The 11,918-nt window shown below is 42.3% G+C and overlaps 1 protein-coding gene across 1 annotated transcript; it reads right to left on the reverse strand.

The window, feature by feature from the left end:
* Positions 1-8,792: 8,792 nt before the first annotated feature.
* Positions 8,793-10,214, reverse strand: LOC308405441 (nuclear factor 7, ovary-like; the record flags this gene model as incomplete). Its single annotated transcript, XM_080896099.1, has 1 exon — positions 8,793-10,214. The coding sequence occupies exon 1, from the start codon at positions 10,179-10,181 to the stop codon at positions 8,793-8,795; it is 1,389 nt and encodes a 462-aa protein (XP_080752225.1). The 5' UTR covers positions 10,182-10,214.
* Between the last annotated feature and the right edge of the window lie 1,704 nt (positions 10,215-11,918).

Raw genomic sequence — 11,918 nt, forward strand, 5'->3', positions numbered from 1 at the left:
GAAGCTTTTGACCTTCACATGACCAAGTGCCAGCTCCCTATAAGCACATGTGCAATGTGTGTATAAAAGTGAACAACAGACCTCAAAACAAATTGGGGCATTCTTACTTCTAACTTCCACTTAAGGGCAGTACTCAGTTTCTGATCATCTAATTATGCTTCTCACTGGTCCCCTAAATTGTCTAAAAACCATTAATTTTGCCATACCTAATTATTAAGACACAAACTAAATCATAGACCCCTTATATAGCTTTTGCCTTTATGAACCTGAGCACAATTCTATAATGAGCAACAACCTGCAATATGTACCAAAAATCTTCATGGTTACACCTGCAATTAAAGATCAGATGCACTTTATACCTGTTTTAATTCTTCCTTATATAGAACCTCCTCAGTTTCAGGTTAGTTTTAATTAGTCTCAATTAATCGTTCTAGTTGTATTTTGCAATCTTCCCACTGCAAACTGCACAAGAACACTACACATCCTCTCTAAAACACTCTCCCGCCAACCTGTAACCCTGTGTGAAAACATTAGTCAGCAGTTACCTGTTACGCTCCTTTAACTCCCAATTCAGCTAAAAAGCCCACCTGTAAATCATAACAGTAATGAAAGATTCAGCACAACAGACAAGTATCATGTTCAGGTTTTCTCCGATCATTAAATCACTATTATTGCCGCAATTTGTTTTATTCACACTTGGGCAATGTTACTCCACTAGTTTATCACTCAGAGCCCCCTAATGGCCAGTTAGTGAGCTCTATGTCAAACTGTCCCCAAATTTGTTATTTGTTATTATTACTTGTTTTATTATTACTCTTTGTTTTCATGTCACTTGTCTGTTTTCTCCTGCATCCTCCTCACGCCTTCTTAACAAAAGCAAAACCAACATTAACAAACCACATTTGACCATCTCGGGTTAGGCGTCAGCCCTCCACCTTCCTAAGGTCCTGTAAAAACATTTCCTGTAAAACGAATCACACTGTTTTCAAGACAGGATGTGTCTCCCGCCGTTTAATCGCATCACCAAATCATAGCCCCATAAACACCGTTTCTTCACACATAAGCCCAGAAATCCTGTAGTAGGAAAACAATATCAGCAAACATCAACCACTTGTCAAATTAAAAGAGAGTGTTAACGCTGCGCAGGTATGTACACACTTTCACAAACACAGAAAGTAGCCTTTAAAAGTTAAATCGTCATGCAACCTCAGATGTCGCTGTCATCTTTCTGCTCCTGTAGAAAGAAACACATAAATTCATCCACCCTCTTGTCCTATCTAGGTGGAGGTGGTTAACCTTGAGTCATGGTCAAGTCTTGTCATCTTTTACCAGTCAGTCCGTTTGTTTTTATTTCCAGTCTTTCATCCATTCATTCTTCCATTCATCCATTCTTTCTTTCTTTGCTGATAGTGGAAACCATCGCCGCATTTAGATTTCCGCCCTCAGCAAAATGAGCTCATTTCAAAAGAAAAATGCTTGTAATTTCCGATGTGCAGATCTGGTTAAAGAAAAGATTCCAGAGACAAAAATCAGTGCACTGTTCAAAATATAAATCAAAATAAAATGAAAGATAACAAAAGCAAAAATGCAGACGCCCGGGTCTTAGGACTGGTCACTGAATATTCCTCCTATCAGTAAAAATGCCAAACCTAAACCTAAACAGAGTCAACTCAACACCACCTCAACCTTTTCATATCCATTGACCTATATGTTTTTGTGTTCGTGAAACAAAATTGAACCATTTCCATATTAAGTAATTCGAGCTCTTGAGATGTTTTAGTGCTCTTAACTCTGCCAGTTTACCTCAACACTCATTCAATAACTTTTATTCAACTGCTACTTGGTCACTCAAATTTTACCTGTTCAAATTGCCTAGGGTTCAACAAAGTCTACATCCTAGTTATCATGAAACTTAAACGGGTCTACGATGATTTACTTACAGTAATTTAGAATCATCACTCACCCCAGCTCTACTACTGGCACTGCGTGACTTTTCTCACACTGGAAACCAGAATTTAGTACAGATCTTTAATACCTCAGGCAATCGTGTTCAACAACAGAGCTTTCTCTTCTTCTCTTTTTTAGTGTACAGTAAACAATTGAGTCGAGGCCTTAAGTCCCAGATATCTCGCACGGGCATCGTTTTCATAACCTAACCGCTCTGGACTCTGCTCCCCAGACCACACAAATGCCCTCTGGGCTTATTATTGTAACAGATTCTATATTTGAATTTGTTGTGTGCAGCATTGAGCCTTTGTCAGTAAAGCATTCTTCATTGCAACAGCTGGAGCATTGTGTGTCACTTCTTAGTGAATTGAATCAACATTTTGATTTTGGTGCATGGGTGTGTATCACTTTTCACTCACTCAACGAGTGCATAAGTATTCATGTGTGTGTTTCTCTTCATTCTAAGTCGGCGCATGCAGAAGTGTGTGTTTGTGTGTTGGTGTATGTTTGTGTTCATCACCTTCCTGTTCTGTTGTTTAGGTAAACCAGCAGCCTGAAGCCTGCCCTGGGGTCCTCCCCTCCTCTTTGGATCTGTTTGCATCCGTTGTTGCAGCTGCCTGCATCTTCTCCTCGTAACTTGACCCTTTTGCTCCTGTAGCTCCTTCAGGGCTTGCTCCTGCTGTTGGAGCTTTAGGTCAGGTCTGGCGACCTCCTGCTCCAGCAAGCTGCCGCCTGATTTCAAGTCCTGTACTTGAAACTCCACATCTGACTGATGAGTTCAATTAGCAGCCAGCTCCTCCGGAGCCATGCTCAGTTTCTGCTTCTGATACCTTAAGCTCTTACTGAGGGCAAAAACCTCAGAGTCTTTTCCTTCCACGTCAGATCAGAGTCTATTTATGTTGTCCTTACTTTGCTCCACGGCCTTCTGCAGCTCTGCTGTTCGGCTCTTCTCAGAGGTCAGCATTCTTTTGCTCACCCTCCCTTTTCCTCCTAGCTCCATGCGCGTCTCGTCACAGCTCTGTCAGCTGAAGCTTTAGCGTTCTCCATCTCCGCTGCATGAGATTGTTTTCTGCAGCACTGTTGACATCCTCAAGTTGTTGTTATGAGTCCAACTGCTGTGGCCTTCAGGGGTCAAAGGGTCAAAGATGGTAGCGGAAAGGGCAACGATGGTAGAGGGGAGGGTAGGAGTCCAGGCCAGCCTCGGCTTTTCATAAAGAAAAAACAAAAACAAAACAAAAACAGGCGAACAGGAAAATGATGTTGTGTTGGCTGTGTTATTCGGAGAGGGGAGAAACAACGGGGCCTCCTCTCCCCCCTTTTTGTTTTTTCTCACCATATAATCAACTCATAACCCCCCCAAGTTGGCAGGACAACACAGGTACGTGTTAAAATTCTAAAGATCAAGTTTAAAACCTAAAAAGGAATTTACTATCCTTCAGTAATCTTTTTGTCTTAAGCAATCAACAAAAACATGTCACAATTTGACTCCTTTAACCACTAAATTTGTCGTGTCCTCACTGGATCGTCAGACCAGTGTCTTTTTCTTTTGAAGTTAAGTTGTTGTTCTGCAACCCAGAGAGTTTATTTATCATTAGTGGATAAACTATATCCTTTAAAAACAGGTGTATGTTAAGTGTCGCTGCTTTAACCTTGCTTGTACATGCACATGTATGTAAGCTGTTTCTTCATTGCGTATGTTTGTGTTCTTAGCCAGGTTTAATCAATGTCTCTGCATTAATTATTATGAGCTTGTCCTTATAAGGTTAATGCATTTTCTGCTTGTCTATGTTAATTTGCATATGTTGTTTTTTGCAAACCCTTGTTTCAAACTCCTGCACACTTCTCCACTTAAGCTGTCAGTTTTCTTTCCCCAATTTGCTAACCCACATTTTAAGTTCCCACCTTATTAACAACATTCCTGGTCCTCAGCCAGAAGTTAGGGCCCACTTGTCAGGTTTATCGAGACATGGCGCTGTGAACAATTCAACCAGAAACTTGCCTTAACATATCCAGTCATATCCTGTAGGTTTTTCCTTCCGACCGCTGCACGTGGAGAATTGATCCAGGTCTGTTTCGCCCCTGAAAAAACACAACTGAGACATTTTATTACTCTCATGAGCACTTAAACTACCAGGTTCCCTTTCTCTGGTCAGAAATACCAGCTTATGTCATGTGTATAAGTGTAAGCAGGTCTTCATTGCAGTTCCTATGTATTTTGTTAATGTTCAGTGAGTGTAAGCTGCTTTCTTCATTGCATGTGTGGGTGCGTCTGTATTTGGGTTAATTTAACTTTTTCTCAAACGAGGCATTTCCCTAACACGCACATGTGTCTGTTCCTCACACTTCTCATACCTTTCTCTGGTTGTGTGTGATTTTATTTGTTTCAGTCATTTACCAGGAACATCTTTTCCTTTTTTCCATGTCTTCCGCCAGAGGTTAACACTGGTGAGATTCAGGGACACAGCACCAGGAGCAGTTCAGCGAGAAAAACCTGCCTAACACTTCATTCTTTCTTTTTCCCCGGTGGGGACAACTCTGGTGTCCAGCCGTGAATTTTTAGCCACAGCTTGGCCTGTCGTCTGCTGCCATACTCAGGTTTCCAGGTTAAGAAAAAACCACCTGTATAAAGACACTAAACATACATTTAGTATTTGTATAAACATAACTACCTATATTATTGAACTGAACCAAGGGTCAGTTGAAGACCTTATAATCCTGCTTCATTTCCCGTATTTATCACTCACTCCTACTCTTGAGGAGGGTTGATTTAACTCTTTACTAACTTTAAACCCCCACAAGTAAAAATTTCATATATTCTTGACTGCAAACACAAAAACTGCTTGATGTTGTTACTAATTATTTTCCTCCACAACACTCCAAATCATATTTTCTCTACACTATATGCCAGAACAGCTATCTTATTTATTTCTCTATTTCTATACCGATATTCCTAACTTTTAGACCAATTTAAAAGCATCTTTCAGCCCAGGCCGCGCCTTGCTGGTCAATCCCCGCGTCGGGAACGCCCTCACCGGCCGCGTCAGATTTCTAAACACTAATTAATTTATAACTACTTCCCCGCCAGGAAAACACGGAGCTCCACCAGCCACGTGACATATCCCAGATCACGCTTTTGGCTTTACTTAAAGCTCACAGTGTGCCCAACGTTAGATAGGATGCAGCCAGGTCTGACCTTATCAATCAATCTGGCGCAGTAAAGAAAGTGATCTCCGTCGACCACTTTGGTTCTTCGGGGTGCTCGACCTCCCCCGGCAACCAACCGAGCAAATAGCCTAACCATGCGTCCACAATCAGGAGTCACCGCCACAGCGCTGAGCCACTGCGCCCTTAGGGGACCGCGTCCCCAGTCCTAAACAAGTTTACTCAATATATTATAAGCGTCACTGCGAGGTCTCCGCCTCCAGTTTAATTATCTGACGCCCGAAACCGCGTTTCTACTAATCGATTAAACAAAATGCCCTACACTACCGGGTGACTGGCTGGCATCCAGTCAACCCACTTCTTCTTAAAACTCTTTAAACCGTATTGTCTTAAACACATCTAACCTCTTAACTCAAAATTCGCTTCCCACAATAAACAGCCATAACTTTTATCAGTAAAATATTCCCCAAACATTTAACACTAATTACCCCAAAATCACCACGGACAGAACAGAAACCCCACTGAGTGAACCTTTAATTTAGCTTAATTTCCAATTCGGCACCTTTGGAGATCCATCAACAGGCGGTGCTTACCTCTCATATTTCGGGGCCCATCACTCAGTGTAGCTCCTGGCCGTCCGTCTGACACCACTAGACCGTCAGCCAAGCTCCATTAGTCTCCCCTCAAACCGGGTTTCGGCACCAGAAATGTCATGATTCGAGTTTTGAGGAGAAGACAAACGACTGCATGGTCTCAGTAGATGTCAGAATAGTGAATTTTATTATACATATGTACATATGGGGAAGATGAGCATCACAAGCCTTTTAGAGCCGATCTCCCCCGAACAATCACTTCCCAAGGCTTTTATCGCAATGATGACGTCAAGTCACATGTTAAGTATCAGTCAGTTCTCAGAACTCAGGAAGTTCCCTCCAAAAGTTCACCTTATATGGCCTCCAGATGTTTCCACTCAGCCCAGCACTCAGAGACAACAGTGTGTGTGTGGTGTGTATCTCTATTCGTGTCTATTGTGTGTGTATGTCAAACAGAGAGCATGTCCTGAGCCGACCCCACAGTTCTCCATAAGTGTGTGCGTGTCCTACATGACTATGTAAGTGCGTGTAGTGTGGACTTAAATGTGTGTACTCTGTGTAATTGTGGGTTTAGGCCAAAGAAAGTTTAGTGTCCTTATCTGACTTACTGGGTCCGCCTGGAGCTACAGCTATTGCTGGTAGAGAATTACCTTGTAGCCGATTTACTAAGAATGATATGATGAATGATACAATGATATATTGCTGATAAACTGATGCAGACTAATGAAGTAATAATGAAATAATAACAGTGCATGTAAATGATATCAGTGAGATTAAAATAACATACTTTATCCTATCAACTCCTTTGAAACAATGTAAGACATTCAACATAATACAGGTCAATCCAACAGATCTAATGATTTTCACACTCTTTAAAGTCAGAGGTCTAAGGCAAACTAAAACTACATACCATATCATAATGCAACTACTTTGATCTCACATATAAGGTAACATATGATAACAAAATAATCTCACAAAGACAAGAGGCAATGCTTTCCCCAGTAGAAAACACAATTTGCGTTGCAATCTCTGCATAAAGGTTCTCTTTCGTGGGACTGATTTCTGATCTAGTATTTTGTAGATCATCACAATTCCCATCAATAGGGTTTTCATTTAACTCAGCAAGGAAAGGCTTAAGTGTGGATGAAACTGGGGCTGTCAGCAACCTTGATCTGCCTCTACCAAATGAATTCAGAGGGGTAAAACCAACTGCCCCCCTTCCCCTGCCAAAACTGGGAAAATCTGCCATGGCTCAGCAATGTGCCCCTCCCTTTTTTTTTCTTGCTCTCCAAAAAAACAGAAAGCACAGAGCCCCACCTCGGTGTCTCTAAAGAACGCAGAAAATGGCGGGACTAAGAAAAGCCAGTCTCCCGCGACTTTTCCACCTTCCAGGAAGTAGACGGCCCCGTTGCGGTCGCAGGATTGCAGGACCTTGGGTCACGGCACCAGTGTAACCGGTTTCTGCTTCATCCCGCTGCAACAGTTCAGCCCAAACAGACTCCTCGACTCTGCGTTGTGTTGTGCTTTTTAAAAAGACAAGGAGTCTCTTATCGATCGTTGCCACTTTATTTCCTGAATGGAAACAACGGTGTTGTATCAGTGCAAATCGCCACACACCACTCCGCACAGCACACTCTCGTATGGCTACGGCAGAATGGCAGCGATTACTGCAGCAATATTAAAATTTTTAATATACAAAAAAATAACAGCAACAACAAATGATGTACCTGAATGGAAACAACGGTGTTGTATCAGTGCACAGGCTCGCCACACACCACTCCGCACAGCACACTGCGGCAGAACATATCATTAGCATTCCGCTTTAGCATACAGTTTCACACATTAATAAACAAATGAAAAGTACATAAAACTGATGTTAGACATGTGTCCACTAAGCACTTATTACACTCGGTGCCCATCAGCTAATCAAACATGTTTTATGTGTCTGCACTACTTAGCTATATCGTGTGCGGAACAATACAACTCACCTCTCGTATGGCTACGGCAGACTGGCAGCGATTACTGCAGCCAGCCTCACCTAACCAGCCACACCGAGAGGGGGGGGGGGGCGCTGTTTTCCCATTACACTGACATTTGTGGCAAGTGGAATAATACCACATAAACACTGTTACACAACATCAAAGGTATGTGCCTTTTTTCACGTCATGCTGTGCGCCGCGTTATTGTTTACATGAGAAGAATTGCAGTATGGCAGATAGAGACAAAATACTGTTAATCTGACTATCTGCAGGTTTACTCGCAGTTACTGTCCCTCCATTTACAAAGACAGAGGCGTCACGGTGTGATTATTTTACATGTAGTTGTTTTTTCCTGTGTGATAATATTCAACATTGCTATCAATACATTTTTCAAAAAATGCCTCTCTGTGAAAAATGGGTTTAAAAACGTAAACAGGATAATAGCCCAGCGCGCTCGGACGAAGGGAAAACCAATTCTGCAGGAGACCTACCTCGGCACTTGTGCAGGTGAAACCAAAGGGAAGATATGCTTCACCATATTTTCTAGTCTTTGGCTTAGAATGAAGTTGGTTTCGAAACATATTCAGCGATGCTTCATATCCTGCTTTGAGTTTGTGTGGGCGCCCCGTGCTAGCAGTGTCCAATAATACACTGAAATCTCATTTGTGTCATGAAGAAAGTCTTTAATCAAACAGAATTCAAAGATCAGAAACATTTCATATATGGAGTTAAACATGAATGATTGTTTCAACAACATATTTATTGTTGTCATAAACAGACAAGAAGACAACAACAAACTGCTCCTCCCATTCAACACATGTCAGTCCATATCCCAGCAAACTAAATCATCTCCATTTACACATCAAATAGAAACAGGAATCACTTGTAATGATTAGAAACTTGATAGAACTTCAAATCTAGTTTGGGGAGTCATTCAGTGAGAAACAGTGAAATGATTTTCCATGTGAAAAGGTGGACAGCAGAAACAGAAAGAAACAGTGAAACTAAAAGAGAAACAAAGAGCTTTGGAACAACGAGGCAGCAGGAGGACAGCTGCAGTTTAACAGCTTCAACTCACTGACAGGAAACAACATTAGAAACATCATCATCCTCAACTCATCTGCTGCACTGACACTGACACCTTCAACGGCAACACCTTCACTTCATCAACTGTTTCAATGTATGGAAACATCCTGTGAGTGAAAGTGTGTGTGAAGGTGTGTATGTGTGTGTTAGTATCAGGATCAGAGAACGACAGCTTTCCTCTGTTCCAGTCCAGATTCACTCTGATCCTCTGGAGCTTCTTCTGGACTGAGAGAGCAGTGAGAAGACCTGGTGGTGAACATGCTGAATATTTACCTTCATCAAACCCTATTACCCATAATCCAGACCATATGCTTCCCTTCCTCTGCACAGACTCTGCTAAGACACCCAGTACCCACACTGTACTGTCTCCAACCTCAACATCCCAGCTGTGAGTCCCTGAGTTAAAGCCCTCAGAGCCCAGGACAGAGATGTATAACTCAAACCGCTCTGGATTATCAGGAAGCTGCTGTTCATCTCCTCCTCTCACACTGGTCAGATCTTCAGACAGGATGAGTTCTGGATGAGCAGTGTTTGGGTCCAGGATGAGAGGAGTGTAGGAGACCATGTCCTTCATGTTGTTCCAGATGTTGAAGGTCAGGTTGCCCAGGTGTTTGGCCTGGTCTATCAGAGCTCCTGAGGGCAGCTGTGGATCATCCAGCAGGGGGCAGCGCTGGACTCTTTCCACTGCAGCCTTGTAGTTGTGCAGGAATGAGACGTCTTCAGCTCTCAGCTCCTCCTCTGTGGCTCTGACTGTGTCTGAAAGAGCTGCTATCTCTCTGCTCAGAGCCTCCATCTTCTCCTTCATCATCTCACTCTTCTGCTCCTCTTCCTCCCTCAGTGCAGCCAGCCTGGCCTCCTCTTCCTCTGCTAGAAAATGGTGAAGCTTCTTAAACTGCTCCTTAATCTGCCTCTCTGTGTGTCGGGCCTGGACCTTAATGTGTTCTGCTGTTTGATCAAACTTCACTTGAACTTCTTCACAAACCTTTAACTTCTCCTTTAAGGGCTCCAGAGTTTCCTGAAGTTCCTTCTTGTGTTGTTGTGCAGCTTCATCAATGGGTCTGCATCTGTGGTTGGTGTGTTTTTCTGAGTCTCTGCAGACGAGACACACTGGCTGCTGATGGTACAGACAGAAGAGTTTGAGTTTCTCAGAGTGCAGACTGCAGAGAGCCCCTGAAGCTCTCTGATCTCTCTCCTGTAAGAACGACTCACACAGGTTCCTTAAAGCCAGATTTAAAGGTGGATTCTCTTTTGAAGATCTTCTCTTACAAACTGGACACTCGTGTGTTGGTCTCTCTATCCACCATCTATTCAGACAGACTTTACAGAAGCTGTGGCTACATGACAGAATAACAGGATCTCTGAAGACCTGCTGACAGACCGGACAGCAGAGATCCTCCTCTGATCTGGAAGCCATTGAGTCTGTGAGTGAAGCTGAAAACAGCAGACAGGAAGTACAGTCAGTCCTGGCTCCCCTCCCTCCTCTACCACCTTCACTGAAACTTCCTTTGAGTTGTGTTTTTGCTCAAACTCACATTCAGTGTGTGGAGCGTCAGCAGCTTGAAGCAGCAGTGTTGGAGTTTTCCACTTTTCTCTCCTGTAGCTGGACTCACTCAGAGGAAGCTGCTAGTTTGGTCTGAGCTCAGTCTGATCGTCTGTGCGTCTCTCTTTACTGAAGAAGAAGATCTACCTGTTTCCTGGTTTGTCACATTTGAGTGACGTGAGGGGAGGAGAAAAATGTTGCTGTTTGACTTTTAACTAAGGTGTGTTTCAATCCTGCCTGCAGCTCAAAAGCTGTAAAACAGGTTTTGTGTCTTTTCACCTCCACAGGTCACAACATGAAACCTGTTGTGAAGTTTATAAAATAAAGTGTCACTCGGTGGTGCAGCTGTTTGTCAGCTTCTATTTTAGACTTTGTTCTGGTTCTTGTTCAGGTTCCCAGCAGTGGGAGTGTAATGCAGTCACACACACACAGGTGGTGTTAAGGTGGATTCACTTAGTTACAGACAGTGGTGTTATTTCCTGTAACTAAGGGTGTGTTTCACTCCAAAGTTCAGACATTAACCTGCCAGAAGTTGTAAAAGTTACTAATAAAGAGCTTTTATCTCATTTCACATGCAGGTCAGAGCATGAAAGCTGTGATGCAGCAGTTTGAGGAAAATTGCTGCTGATATAAAATATTTTTTGTGGTTTTACAAAATATATAAAAGAGCAGAAAGAAAAGAAATAAGTGTAAAGAGTGCAGCAAAATGCATGTTTTAGTGTGAGTTGGTTCATCTGATGTGGTTGTGTAAAAGTCACTGCATGACACTGAGTGTTACTTTTGTGTTACTGACACTCATCTCTGACTCAGAGAAATGATTTCTCCCCTGTGATGTTCACACAGTGGTGAGTTACATGTGTGTGGAATTTTTACTGTTTTATAGAATAACAATTTCTCTTACTTTCTTTTTTCTGTTATTTACTAAAAAACCTCTCAAAGAAATAATGAATTCTCCACACTTGTTTGAAAGTTGTGTTACCGGCACCAGACCTAGGGGAATCTGGACCGGCAGCAAGCGGCACACAGGCTAGAGAGCACTGCGTAGCCAAATATGATCAACTGTGGATTAATAGAGAGGACACCGAAGTTAGCGTCTTGCTCAGGCTGGAGATCAATTTATTTCTACATATACACAATACAAATCACACTAGACCATGCATTCTTCCCATAAAATAACAGAGTTCATAAACATAAATAAAGTTACAAAAAGCATTCTCTGAAAAGCAAAATAAATACAAACTAATTCAAAATGACTTTACATACTCACAACTTAAACAAAACACTCACGGTTAAAGCATAACAACATACCAAAATAACCCATCTCACATTTACACAACCTTTCCCCACATTCGCGCCATATACGCTATTACTTTTGAACATGGCGTTCCCTGAACGCAACACAACATGGCGGCAGACGACTGCAAACATTGTTTCACCAACAAAAAGCTTTCCCCTTAATACATGTACTCAGTACTGCTTGGCTAACACTAAAACAAACACTACAACACATTTTCTGAAGCCGCAGGTTGCAACTGTCATAGCATATACTTATAGTGCTACGTAGCATTATAGCATTATGCCGATGATACACTAATACTCATTACAACAAAA

Source organism: Rhamphochromis sp. 'chilingali', assembly GCF_963969265.1.
Source record: "Rhamphochromis sp. 'chilingali' genome assembly, chromosome: 1".
Taxonomy (NCBI): Eukaryota; Metazoa; Chordata; class Actinopteri; order Cichliformes; family Cichlidae; genus Rhamphochromis; species Rhamphochromis sp. 'chilingali'.